Source organism: Artemia franciscana, chromosome 2 (genome assembly GCF_032884065.1).
Source record: "Artemia franciscana chromosome 2, ASM3288406v1, whole genome shotgun sequence".
Classification (NCBI taxonomy): Eukaryota; Metazoa; Arthropoda; class Branchiopoda; order Anostraca; family Artemiidae; genus Artemia; species Artemia franciscana.
In genome coordinates, this window is record NC_088864.1 from 29025076 (window position 1) to 29052525 (window position 27450).

General features: G+C 35.5%; 1 protein-coding gene across 1 annotated transcript in view; it reads left to right on the forward strand.

The window, feature by feature from the left end:
* The window catches only part of LOC136039840 (midasin-like), a gene marked incomplete in the record, with an annotated part of 305680 nt that overhangs the window by 209796 nt on the left and 68434 nt on the right, over nucleotides 1-27450 (forward strand). The window contains 5 exon segments of the mRNA XM_065723761.1: nucleotides 9553-9926; nucleotides 12554-12768; nucleotides 16270-16483; nucleotides 21999-22151; nucleotides 23257-23533. Coding sequence (XP_065579833.1) covers nucleotides 9553-9926; nucleotides 12554-12768; nucleotides 16270-16483; nucleotides 21999-22151; nucleotides 23257-23533 — 1233 coding nt within the window.

Sequence of the window (27450 nt, forward strand, 5' to 3'; positions counted from 1 at the left end):
GTTTTTTAGAGTTTCGTTTACTATTGAGCCGGGTCGCTCCTTACTACAGTTCGTTAACACGAACTGTTTGACTCGGCTCGGTTTTGATGCCCGATCTCAGATTCTAGACCATATGAATATATTTTATTTGTTTGTTATGGCAATAGGTATTAACCAAGTGGCATATAGTAATCGTAAATTCTGTCGGTCTGTCGGTCGGTGTATCTGTCCTGGTTTTGCAAGTTTAGGCACTTCCAGATAAGCTAGGATGATGAAATTTGACAGGCGTATCAGGGACCAGACCAGATTTAATAGATTCCCCTATTCCACTATCTGGGGGGAGTGGCGGGGACAGTTAATTCGGAAAAATTAGAAAAAATGATGTATTTTTAACTTACGAACGGGTGATCAGATCGTAATGAAATTTGATATTTAAAAGGATATCGTGTCTCAGAGCTTTTATTTTGAATCCTGACAGGATCCAGTGACGTTAGGAGGAGTTGAAGGGGAAAACCTAAAATCTACGCAAATGCTTAGAGTGGATGGATCGGGATGAAACTTGGTGGAAAAACTAAACACATGTCCTAGATACGTGATTGACATAACCGGAACGGATCCGCTCTCTTTGGGGGAGTTGGGAGGAGATTCCGAAAAATTAGAAAAAATGAGGTGTTTTTAATTTACGAAGGAGTGATCGGATCTTAGTGAAATTTCATATTTAGAAGGACGTCGTAACTCAGATGTCTTATTTTGACTCCCGACCGGATCCAGTGTCATTGGGGGAAGTTAGGGGGAGGCGGAAATCTTGGAAAAGGCTTAGAGTGGAGGGATCGGGATGAAACTTGTTGGGAAAAATAAGCACAAGTCCTAAATACGTATCTACCAAGTGACATATAGCGATCGCAAATTCTGTCGGTGTGTCTGCCGGTCTGACTATCCCGGTTTTGCTACTTTAGGTACTTCCAGGTAAGCTAGGATGGTTAATTCGGAAAAATTAAAAAAGAGGTATTTTCAACTTACGAACGGGTGATCGGATCTTAATGAAATTTGATATTTGGAAGGATATCGTGTCTCAGAGCTTTTATTTTAAATCTTGACCGGATCCGGTAACATTAGGAGGAGTTGGAGGGGGAAACCTAAAATCTTGGTAAACGCTTAGAGTGGAGGGATGGGGATGAAACTTGGTGAAAAAACTAAACACAAGTCCTAGATACGTGATTGACATAACCGGCACGGATCCGCTTTCTTTGGGGGAGTTGGGAGGAGGGTTAATTCCGAAAAATGAGAAAAAATGAGGTGCTTTGAACTTACGAAGTAGTGATGGGATCTTAATGAAATTTCATATTTAGAAGGACCTCGTAACTTAGATCTTTTGTTTTGAATCCCAACCGTACCCAGTGTCATTGGGGGGAGTTGGGGGGGGAATCTTGGAAAAGGCTTGAAGTGGAGGGATCGGGATGGAACTTGGTGGAAAAAATAAGCACAAATCCTAAATACGTGTTTAACATAACCGGAACGGATTTGCTCTCATTGGGGGAGTTGGGGGAGGGTTAATTCTAAAAATAAGAAAAAATGAGGTATTTTTAACTTACGAAGGAGTGATCGGATCTTTACGAAATTTCATATTTAAAAAGACCTCGTAACTCAGATCTCTTATTTCAATTCTCGACCAGATTTAGTGTCATTGGGGGGAGTTGGGGGGGACCGGAAATCTTGGAAAACGCTTAGAGTAGAGGGACCGGGATGAAACTTGTTGGGAAAAATAAGCACAAATCCTAAATACGTGTTTGACATAACCGGAACGGATTCGCTCTCATCGGGGGAGTTGCGGGGATGAAACTTGGTCGGAAGAATAAGCACAAGTCCAAGATACAAGGATGAAAAAACCGGACTGGATCTGCTCCCTTTGAGGGAGGGGGTAATTGAGAAAAATTAGAAAATATGAGGGATTTGTAACTTACGAAAGGGTGATCAGATCTTAACGAGATGTGATATTTAGAAGGATCTTGTGCTTAAGAGCTCCAATTTTAAATCACGACCATATCCGGCGACATTGGGGGAAGTTGGAGGGAAAAACTGGAAATCTTGGAAAACGTGTAAATTGAAGTTTCTTTATCTTACCAATGGGTGATCAGATCTTAATGAAACTTGATATATAGAAAGATCTTATGTGTCAGACTCTATTATCATTTTGAATTGGATCCGGGGACATAGGGGGTTGGAGGGAGGAAACAAAAATCTTGGAAAACACTTGGAGTGGAGAGATTGGGATGAAACCTGATTGGAAGAATAAGCACAAGTTCTAGATACGCGATTGAGATAATTGGAACGGATCCATTCTCTTTGGGGGGGGGGTGTTAATTCGGAAAAATTAGAAAATTTGATGTATTTTTAGCTTAAGAACAGGTGACCGGATCTTAATTAAATTTGATATTTAGAAGGAACTCATGTCTCAGAGCTCGTTTTTTAAATCCCAACCAGATATGGTGACATTGGGGAAGTTGGAGGGGGAAACCAGAAATCTTGGAAAACGCTTAGAGTGGAGAGATCTCGATGAAACTGGGTGGGTAGAATAAGCAAATGTAGTAAATACGTGATTGACGTAACCAGACTGGATCCGCTCTTTTTGGGGGAGTTGGGGTGGGGGGTCCAGTGCTTCGGCGAGTTTGGTGCTTCTGGATGTGGTAGGACAATGAAAATTCCTAGACGTATCAGGGACCTGCATAAATTCACTTGATAAAGTTTTTTTCCCCGATTTGACCATTTGAGGGGGGGGGGTTGAAAGAGGAGGAAAAATTTGACAAAAATGAGGTATTTTTAACCTACGAGTGGGTGATCGGATCTTAATGAATTTTGATATTTAGAAGGGCCCCGTGTCTCAGAGCTCTTATTCTAAATCCTGACCGGATTAAGCCTCTGATTTTCCTTTCCAATCAATCTATTGATTCTTTAAATTTTGCTAGAGCTCATGCCTTATGAATCGCCTCGAACTGTCCCCTAGAAGGCTCTTTCGGGGTTGTCGCCCGGTGAAAAAAAAAACAGTAGATTCTTCAAGAAAATCGCTAAATTGGCACGTAAATCACTAGATTATCGAAGAAAATCACTAATTAACCAAAGAACGAATATAATTGTAATACTATTTTATCAGTGTATTGAATAGTTGCTAGTTTTTTTTCTGCTTCATTATTAAACAAACCAAAAAATCACTAGAATTATAATACTATTTATCAGTGCAATGAAAAGTTATTTTGGTTCTTTACTATGTTCTATACAGGCGCACGAATGGGAAGGGTATAAAATTATCCCGAGATGTGGAGGTGTATGTTTTTTCTCATGCGAAAATTACTCTTGAAATTTTGAAAAATGCCTTTTCGCATCTTTATGCAGAGAATAGAACAAAACTCTTCCTTCTTCCCTGTATTTTCCTGATTTAGTACCCTGGGTTAATCCCCAAATTGGTAAAAATTGTTTATCGGTGATCTAATCGAAAAAGTTACTTTTATTAATTTTTTTTTCATTTCCAGTCAAAACTCCAGTTTTTTTCCCAACAAATATGGGAACTATTTTCTTTTTAATGCTAGTGTAATTACTGAACACCAGCAACAATTTTGAAAATGACCTTTTTTATATTTTTGTGGAAAAAATTTGTCCAGCCCTTCACAAATTTTAATAAGCATCGGTCTTATTGTTTCTTCAATAAAGAAATATTCAAAGAAAATGTTTTTTTTTCAATATGTTTCCGTTTATTACTGACAATTCATGAGAAAAAAAATTTCTGTGAAATATGTTTTTCAAGGAAACTAAAGAGCTCCAATAAACCAATAAAAAAAAATAAACTAAAATCAAATAATTTGCACTCTACTGAAAAAATTAAAACGAATTTGCATTGTCAGTTTAATATACATATATTCATATTTATTGTTTAAAATCTTAATATTTTTTATTTATTAAAGCTATTAAAGTGAAAACATTTAATCTTTCAGTAAAGTGCAAATTATGTTTTTCCCTTGAGTAGGCATAGGTGGTTGTGAGTCCTAACTACGTTATTTTCTACTTGTTTTGAATTTGACTCGGTTATTTATTGTAATGTCTGTTCGTTTTGGGTTTCATTTACTTATTGATGCTGATCTGTGGTAGTTTTACGCTGGGTAAATTATTTGATTCTATTTTTGCTCATTTTTGGCTATTGATTTTTTTTTTTTTTACTTCTCCTTGAAAAACATATTTTTGGAGAAAGTTCTTTTAGTTAATTGTCAGTAATAAGCGGGAATATATTGTGAGAAAACATTTTCTTTTGATCCTTTTTATAAAGGAAACAAAAAGACCGATGCTTATCACAATTTGTGAAGGGCGGGACAATTTTTTTTCCATGGGAATATAAAAAAAGATTTAAAATTGTTGCTGGTGTTCCATTAATTGCACCCAGGCACGCACGCAGGAATTTTTTCGGGGGGGGGGGGCAAAACCTTCGAAACAGTAGATATAAAGTAGCACTTTCTTTTATTCAGTAATGCAAAAAGCACGTATATCGGAAAATACGGATTATCTTTAATCTGTAGTATTGTAGCGGATGGGGGGAAGAAGACTGAAGCCTCAAAAGTACGTTTTAGGCTCAGGTTATGTTCATAGCGATTTAGAACCAGTGATTAATCTATTATATCCCTCTGAAAAGGAAATTTTAGGGTTAACAGTGCAATATGGGTGATGTGGGGGGTAGTTCTTCTATTGCAAAAAAGTAGATTTTAATGAAAAATGTTAGTTTCCTAAATTGATCCATTAAAAGCTGTACTTTATCCTGAAAAAGGGGGATAAACGCCCTAATATCAAGGATAATTCTATTTTGCTGTGGAAAGCAAACTCTCTTTACAAAAAAAAAAAAAATAACAGTACAATTGCTAATTACTTCAAAGAGGGTAAATATTTAGACAGAAAATGGGTTAATAATTGGGCAGTGACTTAACCGGATAATTGCATGCTGTGAAATCCCCCAAAAAAGCCTTCACACATGTATCTAGATTCTTAATATATGTCCTACTTTTGCCAGAAATCCCAAGAAACCATGGGGAAATTAAACATTTCAAAAAAAATGATTTTTTTGGGGGGGGCCGAATGCCCCCCCCCCCTGCGTACGTGCCAGATTACGCCGTACTTTTGGGTTGTTTTTCCATTTTTTTATTAGATGGAAACCAGGAAAAATTACACAAAAATCTGTCTTCTTTGAATCAGGGTGTTCGGAGTAGCTACACATTTTTGCACATCCTCCCACAAAGCGAAGCTTGGACTTTCAGTACTGCTTATTAAATCTAATAACCTAATATTAAATCTAATTAAATCTAATTATTAATCTAATTAAATCTCATAAAAGAGTATAGGTTGATACCGCTTATATGTGTGTAGTTTTGGAACCTTTCAACCATGCTGAACAAACAGCTATCTCAGAATTTTGATCGAGCAATGTTTGAGGAAAAAGGGTTCAAATGAGCCCTCTCCCGTTGTTCTAGGACTATTGATTCGACAAGATCTTCCCTGGGAAAAAAAACACACGTCCGTGATCTTTCCTCTGGCAAAGAATTCAAAATTCAACATTATTTGTAGATAAGAGCTTGAAACCTCTATAGAATAGGAAGTTATTCGTGCTTATTAGCCATTTCAATCACAAACAAGAGAATTTGGAGAATTCGATTAGATATTAGAAGTAAAAACTAAAACCAATTAAAAAATTTCTAGAGTTGATGCCCCATCCCTTTACTCCCTACCGACTTCAGTCGTCAACTATAATCGATTTAACCTATCTAGTTATATTACAAACCTTATCATGAAAAGCACCAAGTCTTATTTTCTTTTTCAATAATTTTTTTTTTTTTTTTATTCAGAAAATTATATTACTTTCCTTTTTTCAATGACTTCATTTCTGATCTATTTGCAGATGTAGAGGGTGTATTCATATCCGAACCACTCTCAGAAGTTTTAAAAGAAGAGAATCTAATTTGGAACTGATATAATATAGAGTAAAAAACCTTAAATATGAAAAAAAAATGACCTGAGCAAATGTTGTGGAATAGGGAGTATAGCACATATTTACAACTTTGTGATGAAATAGGTTCGCCAATCCTCATGATGGTAACGTTCTGAGATCTATATCTGATATAGTGCGAAATCGGAAGTTTCAAATTAGCATAAATGCTAATTTGACCCATATTGGGAGGTGTAACACACCACTATTTTCCATATTTCTTTTTTAATTAGTTAGCTCCCTGTATGATTTATTCAATTGAATAATGAATCTATGCGCTATATCGTGAAAAATCACTAGGTTTAGAAAAAATCAAGAAATCCCTTAAAAAATCTAGAAAACCTAAAAATTTCCATGTCCCTAAATGAAAAATAAAATCTAATAGTTTTTCCTCAAAATTATGAAAACCTAAACAAAGTATTATGAAAGGGGGGTCACGCAGACAGCATTATAATAAATACGTAGCCTAAATTAACCTAACCTACCCAAAATACCAACAAAATATTTAATTAAAATATAGCTACAATATAGTTTCTCACCGAGGCGAAGCTAATATTGTCTGGTATAAAGACCATAAAAACCGGTTATTATCTCATGTTCGCAAATACAATATCTTGAGTGTGGTGGTTGTATAAGACAAATGCAGTTAATTTCTTCTGGTAGGGATTCTTGCCGTTTCTGATCTGATGCCTCCCGCTTGTGTTTCTGATAAGCCTCATGTCCTAGTTCCTTCTTGTCGTTTTTAAACGATTTTCTGTCATCAAAGCTGATTGTGAAATAATGCATTTGTTACTCAATGTTTTTCTTTTCCGTCTTCAATCTTATCTAGACATATATAAAGAAATATGAATATTTTGTTTTATTATCTCCTCTATTTCTTTTCTCCTTCTTTTTTTGGGTGACGAATTAAAATGTTGCAGATCTATGCGTCTTTGTTTTCCCTCTCATATTTTTCTTAATTCATTGTCCAAAAATGTCCGTGAATTGACGTCACTGAACTAGGGACACAATTGGGAAAGAAGTACCCCCCCTTCCTCCAATACTCAAAATGTATAACGGGATACTTTTCTGAAAGATTGGAGTAAAAGGAAAATCATTTTGGAGATATAGATAACGGGAGAATCTTTGTCCAAATTAAAACAAAACAGCATATTCTCTCTTGATCAATTAATTTGACCTAACGAGTAATAAAACAAAAAAAAGAAAACGAACCTAAATTGCCGTCCTCGGTAACGTCCCGGAAGAGCAAGACAACTTCTGCGTTTATGAAAGGAAGAGAACATAATTCTGAGAGGTCGGGGTTGCAACTGAAGCATTCGAACACTTGTCTCTTTGTTTTCAGTGTCACAAAGGACTGCCAATCGTCTTTATTAAGTAGGGTTTAATCGCTAGTGTCCTAGTGATCGATTGACGGTTTTTATGGCACTTCGTATTTACCAAGTGACATATAGCGATCGAACAGGGCACTTCCAGATAAGCTAGGACGATGAAATTTGGCAGGCGTATCAGGGACCGGACCAGATTAAATAGAAATAATCTTTTCCCGACTCAACCATCTGGGGGGGGGGAGTGGAGGGACGGTTACTTAAAAAAATAACGAAGATAAGGTATTTTTATGGCACTTCTTGGTATCTACCAAGTGACATATAGCGATCGCAAATTCTGTCGGTGTGTCTGTCGGTCTGACTATCCCGGTTTTGCTACTTTAGGTACTTCCAGGTAAGCTAGGATGGTTAATTCTGAAAAATAAAAAAAAATGAGGTATTTTTAACTAACGAAGGAGTGATCGGATCTTAATGAAATTTGATGTTTAGAAGGATATCGTGTCTCAGAGCTCTTATCTCAAATCTCGATCGGATCCGGTGAAGGGGAAGTTGGGGGGAGCGGAACCTAAAATCTTGGAAAACGCTTAGAGTCGAGGGATCGGGATGAAACTTGGTGGGGAAAATAAGCATAAGTCCTAGATATGGGATTGACACAACCGGAACGGATCTGATCTCTTTGGGGGAGTTGGGGGGGGGGGTTAATTCTAAAAAAAAATGAAGTATTTTTGACTTGCGAAAGAATGATCGTATCTTAATGAAATTCATATTTAGAAGGACCTCGAAACTCAGATCTCTTATTTAAAATCCTGACCGGATCCAGTGTCATTAGGGGGGGGGGGAGGCCGGAAATCTTGGAAAACTTTTATAGCGGAGAGATTAGGATGAAACTTGGTGGAAAGAATAAGCCCAAGTCCAAGATAGGTGACTGACATAACCGTACCAGATCCGCTCTCTTTGGCGGAGTTAGGGGGGGGGGGTAGTAATTCAAAAAAAAAAGAAAAATGAGGTATTTGTAACTTATGGACGGGTGATCAGATCGTGATGAAATTTGATATCTAGAAGGATCTTGTGCTTTAGAACTCTCATTTTAAATCTCGACCAGATCCGGTGACATTGAATGGAATTTGAGGGGGAAACCGGAATTCTTGGAAAATGTGAAAACCGAGGTGTCTTACGAATGAGTGATTGTATCTTAATGAAATTTGATATATAGAAGAATCTTATGTCTCAGATGTTCCATTTTCAATTCGAATCGGATCCGGGGACATATAGGGTTGGAGGGGAGAAACAAATCTAAAAAACCTTTGTAGTGGAGAGATCGGGATGAAACTTGATGGGAAGAATAAGCACAAGTTATAGATACCAGATTGACATAATTGGTACGGATCCGTTCTCTTTGAGGGAGCTGGGGGTTGTTAATTTGGAAAAATCAGAAAAATTGAGAAATTTTTAACTTAAGAACGGGTGACCGGATCTTAATGAAATTTGATATTTAAAAGGAACTCATGTCTCAGAGCTCTTATTTCAAATCCCGACTAGATTTTTTGACATTGGGGGGAGTTGGAGGGGGAAACCGGAAATCTTGGAAAACGCTTATAAATGTCGTAGATACGTGATTGACGTAACCGGACTGGATCCGCTCTCTTTGGCGGAGTTAGGTGGTGGGGTTCAGTACTTTGGCGAGTTTGGTGCTTTTGAACGTGCTAGGACGATGAAAATTGGTAGGCGTGTCAGGGAGCTGAACAAATTGACTTGATAAAGTCGTTTTCCCCGATTCGACCATCTGGGGGGCTGAAAGGAAAGGAAAAATGAGAAAAATTGAGGTATTTTTAACTTACGAGTGGGTGATCGGATCTTAATGAATTTTAATATTTAGAAGGACCTCGTGACTCAGAGCTCTTATTTTAAATCCCGACCGGCATTAAGCCTCTGATTTTCCTTTTAAAGCAATCTATTGATTCTTAAAATTTTGTTAGAGCTCATGCCATATGATCTCTTGGCTCTTAGCTCTTCTTGCCTCGTCACAAGTGCCATATGAGTTCATAGCTCTTGTTTTTACATATATTCGATTATCTCTGTGTAACACCTATTTTTGTATATATATATATCCGATTATCTCTGTAACACCTCTTTTTTTTACTATATTCGATTATCTCTTATATTCTAATCCTATATCATAATTTTCTAGAAGTTTATATTCAAAAATAAATATTCTGCTCTTTTTACTCTTTTTAGATGATCTTGTGAATTTAGCAGATAGAATTCAAGACTGTTACCTTGTGCCTTTAGAAGTAGATTCGGCATGGACTGACATGTTCAATTCAACAATAGTACCACAAGTTCAGATTTTGCCTCTTCAATATTTATCATTACAACTTCAACTTCAAAGAGCAATAGCGCATGAAAATGAGGTGAAAATTATTGGCAATTTGCCTTGCCTTCTTTATTGCAACTTGAATGGATTATCGGGAAAAGGATGCTCAAGGACTTTTGCATTATTTGAGTTTCTTAAGGCGGTTACGACTTCGCCCCTTCGAAGAGCTGTGCATTTCTGGGTGAACTACAATGGTCAGCAGTGGATGGAACAACAAGGGAAGAGAGAAACATGGGTAATGTCTAAAGTTTAGTTTGGTTTGATTTTTTTTCTTTTTTTATCTTCTCTGATCTTATTATGGAAACGTTCACTATTTGTTTATGATTTGGTTTGATTTTTCTTTTTCTTTTTTATCTTCTCTGATCTTATTATGGAAACGTTCACTATTTGTTTATAATTCGGTTTGATTTTTTTCTTTTTTATCTTCTCTGATCTTATTATGGGAATGTTCACTATTGTTTATAATTCGGTTTGATTTTTTTTTCTTTTTTATCTTCTCTGATCTTATCATGGAAACGTTCACTAAGGTTTTCAGGTTATTTTGTGTTGACAAAGTATGAGAAAATGAGGACGTCAGATTCTATTTGTGATCTTTTTCTTTGTTCTTTTCTTCAATAGTACCCGTAATTTTGTAAAAAATAAACAAAATAAATAAAAGATTGTAAGTCTAAGCATTGGAATGTCTGAGTTTCCTCTATGACACATCTTTCTTTTCGCTACTTCATATTTCTCGTTAAAATCTGTCTGAAAGTTTGCTGGAACGAACAGATTTGTTTGTAAATAGTTTGTATTCGCCTGTCTATTTACATAATAATTGACTTAAGACTTAGATGCTCATACCATTGCACAGTAAGGAGTTAATGCCTATCTATAAAATTACTTATAGCTTTTCCACACTTAAGTTAACTGGGGGCAGAAATAAAGTTATGTCATAATGCAAACTTAAAACGAACAGAAATTACTATCAATTGATAAGCAAAACTCAAAATGAACAAAAATTAAAATGAATAGTCACGCCTAACATAAAAATAACAAATGTTGGTACAGATAGATAAATAGACTAGAAAATAGAAACCAAGAAACAGATCAGAAACAGAACTTATAATGAATAATCAAGTAAACCTTCTATAGGCCAGAGAGTCATAATTACCGAAAGTTTCAGCATTTTCTGTTCTTTTTTTCTAATGTTATGATTATAAAAGAGCAAATATTTAAAATACATTTTACCGTCGATAAAACGGATATGAAGCTTTCACTTTGAAAAAATTAGAGGCCGGCAGCCCTACCTCTGTTTATGTTAATCTCTGTTCTTTTAAAGTTTGACTTAATTATTTATTTAAATTTCTGTTCATTTTAAGACTTATTTAGCCATCTTTAGCCATATTTCTTCTCTTTATATTAAATGTCATTATTAATTTAAACTTTTGTTCGTTTATTCATTGATAGTATTTTATGTTCTTTTTAAGCTTGGATTATTGTATGACTTTTTTTGCTCGGCTTAGATTTCAATATAGCTTTTACTTTACTTAAAAAAACTTCTTCTTTCCATTTTTTTTTAAATGTTAATGTTGGGGTTGGGATACGTTGGAAATAGATGTAAAATTTATTCAGTTTTTTACTTAAGAATTACTTAAGAATTTTCTTACTATAAAATCTTGAGTGGATGGAGGAGGTGGCTATTATACATATAAATTGAAGGTTTGCGTAAATTTTGGCTTTCAATAGGGCGAGGCCACCCGGACCTCTATTCGGGTATTAAGGGTATCTTTAGATACCCTTGAATATACAATTATCTCAATCTATCTTCTTATTTAAAGAATATTTTTCTGTTATATTTTATTGTTAACTGTTTATTTGTTTAAATGTACGTCAACGTCATATATTAAAAGAATTCTGTTTTGTCTTAAAAAAAGACGTCACGAATGAATACAGCTAGATTTGTTTCCTTGATTAGTTTTTTTCGTCTTATTTGGTTCTCTTGGATTTGGAATTTAATTGAGGCGTCAATATGGTGTAGAAAAATGTTGTTTTTTTCTAATTCTTCCCAGTTTCAAGTGTTTCATATCAATGCAACTAATCTTCAAAATATTTTTGTTTTCATTTAAATCCACCTGGCCATGTCTACATGCTCTGTAAGTTACAAGTCTATCAGAGGCTGAAGAAACTTGGGCCAGAAAATACTTCAGAGTCGAAGTTGGGCTTCGCTATGCAAGGTTAGATATATTTGAAGCTGGTGCCTTTATTTGCTGTGAAAACTGCTACAAACACACACACACATTAGACCTGTCATTTTTAGCCACGGTTTTGATATTGATCTTATTTATAGTTGATTCAACCAAATTGTATTGCCAGTCAAATGCTTTTCGGACAACCTTAGGTCCAAAGAAACACGATCAAGGTTATGTATCATTCATTTTGAAATACGCCATTACAACTGGAGAAGCTTTATAAGATTTGACCAGTATTTCAGGAATTAAGTGTAGTTTATTTTATATTCTATATTTATATAAATTTTGATTAATAATTCAAATATTTTAATTTAAATTTAAATATTTCCAAGTACAAAAGATGTACCAAATTTTGAAAAGGCTAAGAATAATATTTAATCCTGGATGAAATGATCTGTTTTTGATCTAATCTATGTTGATTATGCCTTGCAATTTCCATCCAATGCTGTTGTCAACCTTTCCTGTGGATGTAAAAGCATATTTGGGTATGGAAAGTGGTTCTGATTGGCAGCTAATGTTTTTAGCTAACTTCCGTTACCGTAATTAATTTAGTTATTTAATCTTTTTTGGTCTTTGATGTCCGTGTTTTTGTCTAATTTAAGTTATAATTATATGTTTATTGTTTATTTTTCAGAACAAGTTAACGGCCTATTCGCCCATATTGAGTCTTACATGCGGATCCCAAAGTTTATCCTCTACTGCAGAACTTGGCAAGCGCTTAGACAACTGGGATTTCGGTCACTCTGTTCATCTAAGTTCGTATAAAGCAAAAATTCAACATCTGGCTAAACTTGCTTCTACATTATGGAAAAACATGCCTCACCTACTTTCGGAGGAGTTCAATCCAAGGTGATTTCTATTCAAAGAAACTATAGACCAGGCTTGGCCAGGTTTGCTTTCTGCCAGAACTATACTTGTTAAACTTTAGGTGCAGGAAAGTCATAGATTACTATTAAAGCTTGAAATTCTGATTTAAATGTTGTGGTTAATGCTATGAATAATATGACTTGTTAAACTTAAGTCTCCAGGACAGATAGAATAAACGAATCACATTTCCACCATATTTGGTGCCGGGGGCATCTGTTTTCACTTGGCCCTAGCTGCGTCGTGCAATTAGCGACTCTTCTGTGCATTTCTTCAGAGAAATGATACATTTTTGAATGATTAAATTTTATGAAGCCAGAAGGTTCGTCAACGGCTCGGCAGCCATATAAGTACACAATTTCAGTTGATGAACAATTTAAAATATGTTTTATAATTCATCTATAAAAACATAAGACATGTATTTCTTTTATTGGGTAGCCATAACAGTATCTGTGCTAGGCTCTTTTTCTTATTATTTTTTTTTTCTGTTGAGAAACATGTTCTCCGATACTGTGGAGCTGAAGTTTTCTCGTAACGTACAAGTATGCAGTGCCCTCCCAAATGGTATCTGTTTTCTTGAATCATTTATCAGTATCTCTCAGGAATGGAATCTAGAAAAATTGTTTCCAACAACAGATTTGAGGCCTTGAAATTTAAAAAGATAAGACAATAACAAATATTTGTTGGAAATATATAGTAAATATATAGATAGAAAATATATATAATATATAGTAAATATATAGTATAGTATGGATAATAACAAATATATTTATATGGAAATATATAGAAATATATAATATATAGTATCCTCTGCTATAGGAATGTGGATATGAAAGAGTTCAAAAGCCACTAAATTTATTTGGAAACAGCTCTTGCTGATTAATTAGTAGCCCAGCGAGTGTACATTTCAATGCTCACGACAAAATATATCGTAGTAGTTTTTGAAAACTACTCAACTCAAAAATACAGTCATTTAGAAAAGCTGGAAACTGTAATAAGTTTGATCGCCTAGGACTGGCAATAATTTCCCCTATCACAGCTGAAATCTCGACATATTAAGATTTTTCAACGGGACTCTATATGTATCTTAAATTATATTCTTTTGTGCCAGATTTGTAGTACACAGGTGCGGCAACAAAATTAAGTGAATCTCTGTTTTAGCGTAGGCTCCCCTAAATCTTTTTTCTGACCCCGCCTTTTTTTCTCAACCGTTGTCCGTGCATGAATGTGTCTGTTGGCTAAATTGTATTGTTGGTTTTTTTTTTTTTTTTTTTTTTATATTTTGTTTAACTCACAAAATGTACGTGACTATATAATCCTTTTATTTTTTCATCTAAGCGATATAAGGAAGAACAGCCGGAGAGAGACATATTTTCTGAATTATTGACAACCTGCTTTGTTAGTTTTATTCGAGTAATTTTTTTTACAAACAAGAAAAGTCTATTTTTTATTATTCTCACTCTCGAAGCCTGCAAAATCCTTTTTCTTGTATTTTAAATGGACATGAGTTGATTTATTCTTAGCTTTTAATATGAAGTATTGGATGCCCGAGGATGGAACTTCTGATCTTCACTCCATTCCCAGAAGTGCGATTGGACGGACATACATTGCCTGTTGATTTCGTCTACAAATTATCTTACTTAGCAGCTGTTTTTGGCAATTGTTTATCTGTTTAATTCTTGTTTCTTATCCTACAATATTCTTCTTTTTTGTGGCAGGGGGCACTTGACCATATTTCTTGGCGCTATTTCTTGGCGACCATTTTTCGTTTTGTTTGTGGAGAAGAGATGTTTACTATAAGTATTTTTACATCTTTGGCCAAAATTACAATGAATTTCATAATATACAAACCTCTTCTTTCTTTCGGTAAAACCGCTCAGTATTGTCAACTAAATAAAGATGAAAGGATTCACTTAATTATTTACCTTCTCAATTGTTTAAAGTTACAAGTAACTTTGTGAATGTAATGATCTTTATCTCCGTATTTTGAAAAGAAATTTTCGAAGGCAATTTTCAAAATTTCGAAATTTCAGAATTGATGTCGACTTCATCTTCTTTTTCAAAGTCCGTATTGACAAAACGTACAATAAATCTTGTGCTGTCAAAAAAATTTCTTTTGAGAAGTGTGTCATTCTATGTTTTGCCCCTTTATCTCATCTTTGTTTAGTGGTTGTCAGCATTGATCAAAAATAGCCTTGATCTAGACTTGAAAAGCATGTCATTTATAAAAATAGTCTTCTATCAAAAGATACAATAGTCGTTCAGAAGGTTCAAGACTCGTTTAAAATCTCGCGATGGAGCGATATAAAAATATAGAGGCAAATAAGATACTTAGAAGTACCTGGTCCCGCGAATTCAGGAAAAAAAAATCGCCGAAATCCTTACGATGTTTGGAACTAATTTGAAATCCGACATTTAATGCATGTTTTAAAATGTTTTTTATATGAATCTGCGGAATCTTTAAAGTCAAATTCTTAAAAAAAGATAAAAGATGTAGCTTTTTAATTACCCTACCTGTCCTTATTAGGGTGGAACTAGCAGTGAAGCAGTGGCCTCAATTCCCATAGATTTTTGTGACCTCCCCAGATTGTTTAAAATAAACTTTTTAGGGTATTTTCCTTGAAAAGGTCTTTTTTGGTTTATTCATTGAAAAACAAATTGAACTTAACCGTTCTCGAAGTCCATGAGGTGATGACAGACATTATAAAGAAATTAAAATAATAGTGTATATTCTTTTGTAATGATCGGAGAAATTTTGTTCTCTCCTCCTTTCCGCGTAAAATTTAAAGTCGGTGTCCCCCCCCCCCTTAATCGAGTACTTTATGTATGCGTGTAAAACATTTTATTATCAATTTTTCTTCACAATTTGCGACTTATCCATAAATTAATACAATTTAAAAAAGAGTTTACTGTTTGGCTCAAACTCGTGATATAGAGGTATGGAGGCCATTTCAATAGACTTTGCTTAACACTGATCTTAAACTTTGTCTTCATTGCTTAAAAAAACTGTTTTTTTTTTCTAGCGTTACCAACACTTAATTATGTTTCCCCTTCCCCTCGGTTTGGTATTATGTTTATTTGTTCTAAAACCTTTTGCAAAAAAGTTAAAGATAAATCAAATGAATCAGGGCCAGGAAAAATAATCCGGACAGTTGGAAATAGAATCGCAACATAAGGATGGAATGGTGTTGAATAGAAATCAAGAAAAGGAGAAGGAAAGATTGTGTGATGCCAAGGACAATAGGAAAACGATTTTTTCTTATCAATTTGTTTGTTCTTTCTTGTATCATTTTCATGGTCAATGCTGACAATTTACATCCTATTCTTGTTTATTCCAAGGTGGCGAATATCCTTTCTCATTAGAAATTGTAGATTTACAATAATGTTGATCTGTATTTAAATTAAAGCGAGACATTAAGGGGACTAAAAAAGAGCAAGAAATATCAATTTGTGTTTCTGGCTTTCTAACGTATAATGTTCTTTCAGACTAAGTGATGCCAGATTGGCAGTGATGGCTTCGAACACCGTTAATGACTGTACCCAATTCTCAACCTTGGCACGCACAGATAGTTCTTCAACGGTCTTATTTAATGATATCAAGTCCTATCCAAATATAGTGAATTTGCTTAAAACTGGAAACCGTTATTTATCAGCTTTGGTAGCAAAAATGGAAACTTATCAACACTACAGTCCATTAGATGTAAGTAACGTGCTTTTTGTCTTTTGTTTATTTGTTTGCTTTGCTTTAGCTTTACATAGTTTCTTACAGGTTTTAGATATAAAACGAAAAGAGAAGTCGTATTTTTGATGCCAAACTTTACTCTGTGCTAAATAGTTCTGTTGATTATTAAATTTAAACTAATAGCTCTTCGAACAAATTGTTTGTAAGTGTTTGGCAAAATCTATTGAAAAAAGAAAATTTATGAACCACGGGTGTTGTAAAAATCTACTTTCGTGATGTGAGACAAGGTACTTTTAGACAATACTATTTGGTTGGTTATTCTATCAACAAAAAATAAGTAGTTTCTTGCTTAAAAAATATTTATTTAAATATATTCGATTATCTCTGTAACACCTCTTTTTATGGCACTTGATATTTACCAAGTGACATATAGCGATCGCAAATTCTGTCGGTCTGTCTGTCTGTCTGTCCCGGTTTTGCTAGTTTGGGCACTTCCAGATAAGCTAGGACGATGAAACTTGGCAGGCGTATCAGGAACCAGACCAGATTAAATTAGAAATAGTCTTTTCCCCGATTCGACCATCTGGGGGGGGGGGGTGGTTAATTCGGAAAAGTATGAAAAAATGAGGTATTTTTAGCTTACGAACGGATGATTGGATCTTAATGAAATCTGATATTTAGAAGGATATTGTGTCTCAAAGATTTTATTTTAAATCCTGACTGGATCCGGTGATATTGGGGGGGGGGCAGAGTTGGAGGAGGAAACCTAAAATCTTGAAAACGCTTAGAGTGAAGGGATCGGGATTGACATAACCGGAACGGATTCGCTCTCTTTGGGGGAATTGGGGGGGGGTGGTTAATTATGAAAAATTAGAAACAATGAGGTATTTTTAACTTACGAAAGAGTGATCGAACCTTAGTGAAATTTGATATTTAGAAGGACCTCTTAACTCAGATCTCTTATTTTAAATCCCGACCGCATCCAGTGTCATTGGGGGGGGGGGGGGGAATCTTGGAAAACGCTTAGAGTGGGGAGATCAGGATGAAACTTGGTGGGAAGAATAAGCATAGACCTAGATACGTGATTGACATAACTGGACTGGATCTTTTCCCTTTGGGGGAGTTGGGGGGGGCCTAATTTGGTATTTCTGAAAATTAGAAAAAGTGAGGTATTATTAATTTACGAACGGATGATTGAATCATAATGTAATTTAATATTTAGAAGGATCTCGTGTCCCAGAATTCTTATTTTAAATCCCGACCGGATCCGGCGACATTGGGCGAAGCTGGAGTAGGAAACCGGAAATAATGGAAACGCTTAGAGTTGAAAGATCGTGATGATACTTGGTGGGAAGAATAAGCACAAGTCCTAGATACGTGATTGACATAACCAGACCGGATTGGCTCTCTTTGGGGGAGTTAGGGGGGGGGGGTTAATAGGGAAAAATTAGAAAAAATGATATATTCGTAACTTACGAACGGGTGATCAGACCTTAATGAATTTCGATATTTAGAAGGATCTTGTGCTTCAGAGCTGTTATTTTAAATCCCGACCAGATCCGGTGACATTCGGGGAAGTTGGAGGGGGAAACCGGAAATCTTGGAAAATGTGAAAATTGAGGTATCTTTATCTTACGAATGGGTGATCAGATCTTAATGAAACTTGATATATAGAAAGATATTATGTCTCAGATGCTCCCTATTCAATTCGAATTGGAACTAGGGACATAGAGGGATGGAGGGGGGAGGACAGAAATCTCGGAAACCGGAAATCTTGGAAAACGCTTAGAGTGGAGAGATCGGGATGAAACTTGATGGGAAGAATAAGCACAAGTTCTAGATACGCTATTGACCAAATTGGACAGGATCCGCTCTCTTTGAGGGAGTTGGTGGGATATCCAGTGTTTTGGCGAGATCGGATCTTAGTGAAATTTGATATTTAGAAAAAACTCATGTCTCAGAGCTCTTACTTTAAATCCCGACCAGATCTGGTGAAATTGGGGAGAGTTGGAGGGGAAAACTGGAAATCTGTGAAAGTACTTAGAGTGGAGAAATCTGGATGAAACATGGTGGATAGAATAAGCAAATGTCTTAGATACGTGATTGATATAACCAGACTGGGTCCGCTCTCTTTGGGGGAGTTAGGGAGGGGGTCCAGTGCTTTGGTGAGTTCGATTCTTCTGGACGTGCTAGGAAGATGAAAATTGGTAGGCGTGTCAGGGACCTGCGCAAATTGACTTGATAAAGTCGTTTCCCTCGATTCGACCATCTAGGGGGCTGAAGGGAGAGGAAAAAGTAGAAATTTTGGACTTACGATTGGGTGATTGGATATTAATTAATTTTGATATTTAGAAGGACCTCGTGTCTCAGAGCTCTTATTTTAATCCCGATCGGCGTTAAGCCTCTGATTTTCCTTTTAATATAATCTGTTGCTTCTTAGAATTTTGCTAGAGCTCATGCCATATGAGCTCTTGGCTCTTGGCTCTTCCGACCTCGTCACAAGTGCCATGTGAGCTCTTAGCTCTTGTTTTTATATATTCGATTATCTGTAAAACACCTCTTTTTTGCATATGTTCGATTATCACTGTAACACCTCTTTTTTTACATATGTTCGATTATCTCTGTGTGACACCTATTTTTTATATATATATTCGATTATCTCTGTAACACCTCTTTTTTTACTATATCCGATTATCTCTTTGGAACACCTCTTTTTTTTCCGTATATTCGATTTTCTCTGTGTATTACCTCTTTTTTGTACATATTCGATTATCTCTGTGTAACACCTCTTTTTTGCATATATTCGACAATCTCTGTGTAACACCTCTTTTTTTACACATATTCGATTATCTCTGTAATACCTCTTATTTTGCATGTATTCGATTATCTCTGTGTAACACCTCTTTTTGCATATATTCGATTTTCTCTGTGTAACACCTCTTTTTTGCATATTTTCGATTATCTCTGTGTAACACCTCTTTTTTGCATATATTCGATTATCTCTGTGTAACACCTCTTTTTTTTGCATATATTCGATTGTCTCTGTAACACCTATTTTTTTTTTTTTTAATCTTGATCTTCTTTATGTTTGTAGTACGCTCTCCTAATAATTTTGCTACTCCTTTAATTTCCTTATTGAGACTATTACTGCTGGTATAATTAGAACTTTTGCTTCTGATGATAATGCATTGTTATATTTAAAAAATATTTCAATTACATATACTGCTAATACTTTGACTCTGACTGTTATAATACCTTATCACTATGTTTCGGATTTCGCTTGACCTCGGAGTGAATGTTGCTGTTAAAATAAGTTTACCTGCAACATGCTTATATTCATTTTTCCTTAATAGAAAATGAAACTCGTGCAAATTAGGATTTAAGGAAAAATTTTTGAGGGCAAAAACCAATATTTTATTTCAATTGATTCTTATTTATCTAGTAATATGTTTTTAATTAACAAAACGTTTCCCAAAAAAAAATATTCAAATGGCGGTAAAAATTCAAATTAGGTAAAACATTTAAACCTAAAACGTGGGTAAATAAAGTTAGATAAAAAGTTAACTCAAAAAGGAGAAACATTACTATGAACAAATAAATTAAACTTAAACAAACAAAATATACTGAATGTAAAGAATTGTTGTAACTTTGAGCCTTATTTAATTTTTCAATGTTATAATGACTCTCAAGAAAAAGAGTTTAAGATTTATTCAGTTTTTAGTAAAGTGATTCGGATTTTGGATTTTGGATTGAGTTTTTGGCCATATTTGTAACTCTGATCATACGTATTTAAATCTCTTGAATGATTTCAGTTTTAGTGAGGTTCAGCTTTTTATGTTTTTTACAAGATGTATCTATGAAGCATATACGAAATGGTTTTTCGACAATAGGTGGATGGCAAAATATGCGTCGATCAGCGTCGCTTTCAAAACTGCAACGGGCATCAAAAAAACTTTCATATTTCTTCTAAAAGGAAAGCTGTGTCTTCTTTCCGTCAATTTATCTCCACTTTTATTTCCATGTACCGATAATGTTATTTTCGAATCACCCATCTTCTTAATTTCTCTTGCTCTAATAACAAAATATACGAGTATTTCTTAACAAGAAAGTTATTTACCTTTGTGTCGTATTCTTTCATAATAATTTGGCATTCCAGATGTTCTTGGACAGATCACTGCGAGAAAAAGATATTAAGAAAGCTCATCAAACAGAGGCTTATAGAGTGGTGTGTCGCTTTTTCGTTTTCAGAGGTAGATTATAAATGAATAGATCTTTGGAAAAATAATGTGATATCTGACAGTAGTTTAATGTAAATTGATGCATCGAATGACTTTCGAAGTCCATACTAAGGAGGGGGGAGATATTGGTATGTTGCGTTTGTATTGTTGCTTGTAAAAAATATAAGAAGATAACGAGGAATTTTCTGAAGACAGCGAAAGAAACATAATATTTTATTTGAACAGTGATACATTGTTTTAACGATTTTATGCCTAATTCGGTTTTTTTTAGAGGTAACACATTACCTAGACAAAGCCTTAGCTTTTTTGCTTTTAACCATATTCAGTGGGAAAATGACCAAATGCAATCAGAGAGAGTGATGAATCTCTCTAAGAATAGTTATTTTAAGACCACGTTCGTGGGCTAAGAATTTTGCTGCATTCATCAGTGTTTGCATCTGCTTTTTTATTATTGTATATTGATTACGTTAATTGTGAAGAGAAATTTCATGTTCTGGATAATTTTGCGTACATTGAATGTTATCCCTTTTCTTCTGAACCATTCGGATGGCTTACATCTGTAATTTTTTTGAATAATTAATGGATTGCCTAAAAAGGTATCGAAAGATCCGTTATTTTTTTTTTTCTTAGAACTTTGGCTTAGCTGGAGCTATCTTTTTCTGGATGAAAAAGTTGAGTTTGTCAAAGGATCACTGGGGCTGCTTTTTGAATAATCCTGACCTTCAAATATAATTCGCCATAAATAACAAAAATTTCTACTCTTGTTAGTTGAATGATTTCAGAAATAAAGTAGTAAAAAGAATAGCCAAGTGCGCTTCAAGGTAAACATTAATATTAAATAGGCTAGAACATTACAACTTAGAATTGGCTTGACGCCCGTCAGAGCAAAGAGGACCTAGGTCCAGCTACATTCCTATTACCAAAAAGATAATTGTTCCAAGAATATACTATTTGACTTTAAAGGTTTGTTTTCGCCCTCCCTGGTTATGGCAATTCAAAACGCGAATATAATTCATATTCCATTTATCTAGATATTTGTAGTTTTTTCTCTAACTTTCTTGTTAAGAAAGTAGTTCTAGGTTATTCTAGTTCTAGGCTAAGTAGCTTTCAGATGTATTTTTGCTACTAGCTAAATTTAGTTTTCTGTCTTACCAGTTTTAATTTTAATTTTTAGCAATGACAAGTGTATTTTGTATTACATTAGGTATATTTTTCTCAAGTGTGTTTTTGTGTGACCTAACGTGCCCTAGATAATTGCTGAAAGGTCAAGAAAGTCTAACTTAAACTGATTTCAGGTTGAGCCACTTTATGACTGTATTGAACTGGAAGTACTTACTGCTCGAGTTTGGATACAAAATGGACTTATTTCCATGAATTTCGTCTCAAAACTGGAGCTTGTTGATCCAGTGGAAAGGAACAAAATCCTTGCCCATCTTTCTGGTTTAGAGGTGATTTTTTTTCTTGTTTTTGGTAAAATAGAAATTAGCTCTAGATATTGTTTTGGACTGAATTTCTCTATCTTTTGACCGATCTTTAGTTCAATTTTGTTTTCAATTTGCAATTCTGACAGGGATATTTTATATTTAACTTGTTTTGAAGTATAGATTTATGCTCTCGTTTTGTAGACGCCAACTGTATTCATCGTAATCAGCCTAAAACTCATTTACAATGGCAAGACACAAATGACGAGCCTCATAGAATAATTGTTATCTCTCTTCTTTTTCGCTTTTTATAAGCTTGTTTTACACGGTCACGGTTTACACGCCTTATACGGTCATACCGATCAGTGGCAGCTTTTGTCACAATAAAAGACAACGCACTAAACATACAATAATCACAGCCATGGCCATCGCCATACAAATTTATGTGTAAACTCGAAATAACAGAAACAGAGTAAAACTAAAACCTAAAATATTCAAATATCCAACTCTGAAAAAAAAAATCAAGTTGAAAATACAAAAGTTCAAGCAAGAACTTGAGGTACTGGTTCAGCTACTTGTCGCCGGAGCCGTTGGCACGAAGGGAGATGCTCAGGGGAAGGATTTCACAAAGCCGTAGATTTGCCAAAATTCCGATACCAAACTTAAAACACAATTCATCGCGACATGCCGAAAGAAATGTAAGTGAAAATTGTTTTATTATAGAGCAACTTTTGAGAATTTAGAAGCTACCAGAATATCTCTGTATTGGATCCTTTCCAGGTGGTCCTTTGGATCGGAAGTCAGGCTGAGTTAACACAGAACAGATTCGGCTTAACTGCACAACTCTTCGTGTCTATCTTCACATAAAAAGAGTCAAAGCTGAAACGTGGGCTCTATTTGAATATGCAAGTCCACTATTTTTTCAATCACGAAATCTATTTTTGGAATAGATACTTTTCGACGTTCCAGTTCAAATATTAACTTGCAGTTTTACGGGCCTTGGACTTGTAGTAATAGACTGATGAAAGCTGACAAAAATGCAAAAATGTCCATTTCTATTTGAAAACGCGTGTAAATCTATGTGTGTCAAACTAATAGCTATTCAACATAATTAATATTCTTTTTATTTCAGTTGAATGCTATAAACGCTCAAGTTGCTATTCGTCGCCTTGATTCGATCTACAAGAGGGGAATAGATATAGATGCGTCGCATCCTGATACACATGAATACTTTTTATATTTTTGTCGCCGACAATCAGCGGTGGAAAATCTTGTTAAAGACTTGAATGAGAAAATAGCAGTTCGTCCAGAATCCACAGTCTATGAAAACCTCAAAAAAGAATTGACACAGTATATCAGTGGAATTGGATCTCAGAGTAGCATTGAGGGCTTGATGAATCGATTGTCAGGTAATTTATGTTTATGCATATTTTTACTTATTTTCAAATACGTTATCTCGTTTACTGAGCCAAAAATTGAATGAATATGCGACTCAATTTCCCAGTTTGATATCTTATATTTTAAAAAAAGAGTTTTTTTTAAAACTCTTACTAATTTTTATAAAAAACTTAAAATTTTTAAAAAAATTTTAAATTTTTTTTAAAAAACTTACTAATTGACCATGTTTCGTTACTGCCCTGCGGATCAATTTTTACTTTGGGGAAAATAAAGCATCATTTGTGAGATATATGTACGTAGACTGTTCTGATCCTAGTTCTCTATCTTCCAATATTAACCTTTTATTTCAAATCGACAAGCGAAGAAACCCTTCGATACAATTTGTGGAGGAAACCGCTGGTCATTTTCATAATATATAGGCTATATTTTTGACATTTTTGCGCTTGGGCAAAAAAAAAAATGATATATGCTCTATTAAGTAGACTATACTATTTCTCTCTGTGTTATAGTGAAATGTAGTCCAAGACCTCCTTATGTTTCTGAAATCAAGGGCTGGGGGGGACTTCATTGCAATCGTCTTCCCAAAGACCCAAGGGATTTTATAAAGAAACCCAAAAGCACGGCACTTTTGTACTAATTTGGCCTGAATCAAACTTCTGCCTCCTTCGTTAACCTGAGGTTGACATGAGTTGAATTGTTCGGTTGTCAAATTAAACTATAAGAAAACTGAGGTGACGCCTAGAAATTAAATGATTCAGTTGCTAAATCAAACTCTAAAACAAATTACGCTTCAGGGTGTAGGTTTCTCTGAAGCTCAACCTGTCAACATTTCCTAAGTTCAAAGTTACTGTACCAGAGATATTTCGTGATTGTTGGCCTTTGCATGACCAAATGACAAAACGAAAACTATATTGTCCAGAGTGCAGACTACGAGTTGCATGTAACTCAATTAAATGTGCTAATTGTGACTCTTGGTTCCACACAGAGGTCGAAAAGTGTGCCAGAATAGATATTATCAATTGGAGCAACTCCTGGATGTGCCTTGATTGTTCCACTAAATCCAAGGTAAACCTTACTTCTGTTCCGGGTCTTTCTGTACCTCGTTCTGGCTTCCCTCGAACGCCTCGTACCCTAGTTGAAAGAAAAAGAATTCTTAGCATCCAAAGTGACCTAAGCAGTTCTGCTCCTTTTCCTGACCCTCCACTCAGCCTGCGTTCTTTTTTAACAGAAAAACCGAACGTGCCTCACGAGGCTGGGCCTAGTTCAGTCGGTCCTACAATTTCCCTTGCCCCACCCCAGCGCCAAGATCTGGAATTTCTCCTCGAAGACTCAACGCACGTATCGTGTCAAGCCACTGAATGCAGCATGGATAAATCTGTTCAAACAGACAGCTTCTCGGAAGCGCCCTCCTTACAACCATATTTTACAAAAATATTGACTCAAAAGAAAAGTTAACGGATGTGTTAATGCTTATTACAGGTTTTTTCAATTTATAAAAGTGATTAAAGAAGCCAATCTACAAATAATTCCATCCCTAACTTTACTCTCTAATTATCAAAAAATTGCACTGTTCTTAAGCTCAATGAATATTAATGAAGGAAGCAGAGGATTAAAGTTCATCAACTTTAGCCACTACAAGTGGCATAAATTTATATTCAGAAATTGTACCTGATCTCAATCTCACCTCTATTCAACCTAATTATGACAAATAATTCATTGCGGGATATCAAAATAAATAATCGCAATATATAAAACTATAATTTAAAATGAGTGGTGAAATATTGTCTGAATATTTTCCTGTATTGCTGTGTTGCTCCGGGGTTGTATGGCTGTCGCTTGTTGCGGTGCCGGGTGTCGTGTTTGTTTTGTGTAATATTTGGTGGTAGGATATCGCGATGCTTCTGTGATGAGAGAAGGCCATGTCCGAAGTCCATTAGAAGTTCGTGCCTCCTTGTTTCAAGCGTTTTTAGACCTAACAGAACAAGACATTCTTCATAAAGTAACAGTGTATCCCCCAAACTCACTCGCAATGCACGCTTTTGTATTCCCTCAAGTTTGTTAGTTTGATCTTTTGTGAGGCTTGCGCGCCAGACTGGGGACTTCTCTGCTAATATTCGCAAATGTGCAAATATAATTTCGGCAGGTTTTTGAAAATCAGGGAATAAATGTGATTTTGGACACGATCGTGCTCCAAGTAAGCTCAAGGAGAAAAGTATTCCTGATAATAGTTTTATAAAAAATTGTAAGCTTTTTAAGCAAGGAAATTACAAATTAAGTCCAAAGTGCCCCTATGATCGTGGATCTATTTCCCATAACCTAAAAAACGAAATGAAGCTAGTCCAAGAGTTTGTTCCTGTTTTTATATAACAACTGCGACCAAAAGAAGTGCTCGTTATTGCACTTATGTCCTTTTTACTCACTGGTAAATGTACTAAAGCAAAATGTAATTTTGACCATGCTCCTTTATGTAAATTAGCATCAAGCGGGCGTTGTTTCGAGTGTAATGACCTGCATATTAATGTCTTCTCTTCCTTTTGCAAAGAAAATCAAGTTGCAAACAAAAGCCAAGTGTGCAAACTTTGGCAGTCCCAGCTGTTACCAGTCAAAGATTCCAAACTGGAAAGCCCCTTTTTTTAGGTGACACTACCGATCCCATTCCTCCCTTATCAAATACCCTTCATTACCTCCCTACCTATCTGATACAAAGTAACATGCCCAAGGTATCCTCTCCCCGAAACGCCCCCCCCCCAACTCAGAAATTTACTCATGGCCAGTCGAATCACCATCGCACCCAAGCCCTCCCACAATCCCCTTTTACTCATATCCCTCACAGTCACAAACCCCCTTGCATACCCTGTCCGCTCCATGGGCACAAGATGTTGTTGACTGGTTCGGGCCTCCACCTGTCATTCGCCAAAATAAATCCGGGCCTCTCCTCCCAGAAAGTTTCCAACCCACTTCCCTTTCCCAGCACCTTCCTGTCTTCAAATCTCCCCCTTTCCTCTCTATCAAAAATCCTCCCAATTCGACTCTCCAGTCCGCCCTTTTTATCCCTCGTGCCTACCCTGTCAACGTAACCCAGGTCCGAGAATTTGCATTTAATAATTGTCTTGTAATTAATCCTAATTGTTCTCGCTTCCCGTCAACTGGAAAAAAGTTGCACCTTCCTCATCAGGTTTCGTCCATGTCCTTGCCCGTCCCCCCACCTCCAAATCCCCAAGGTAAATCTTTCTCTTGTCCTTCTTCTCAAAAGTATCATAAAATTAAATTAAAACCCCCCAAAAAATTATCAAACTCATCAAGTCTTACTGTCGCAATTCCCCAATCGGTTTGTTATTCCTAAACTTTTAGTTACTAACGCTGAAAGTCTTAATTCTGAAAAGCTTACCGAACTTGAGGTGCTTTCAGAATCAAATCTAATAGATATTATAGCTATTACTGAAGTACTGTCCCATGACTCAGGGTCCCTGTGCCTGAGAAATTATCCAGAGTTTATTAAACTCTGTCCTTTAGACCACCCACTCGGAAAAAAGGTGGCGGTGTTTTGTTCTTTACCAATAGTAACCTTTACCCAAAGGTTATTCGAATCCCTTTTTTATCCGAGAATGATGAAATCCTCTGGCTAAGTATTAAACCAAAAGTACTCCCTCGTCCATTTAATATTGTTGCAGTAGCTGTTTTCTATTACTCCCCAAATCAAAATATCGATTCAAAACGTAAATTCATCCAGCAATTGCAGACAAGTGCTGATTTTGCCATTTCTAAGTACCCCAATGCTGGCCTTTTTTTTTTAGTTGGCGATGTCAGCGACCTCAAAACAGATTCTTTTTGCTTTTCACTTAAAGTAAAGCAAATTGTCAAAATACCAACGACTCGGGGGAGTACCTCTCTTGATGTTATTTTAACTAATATGTATAATTTTTACAGC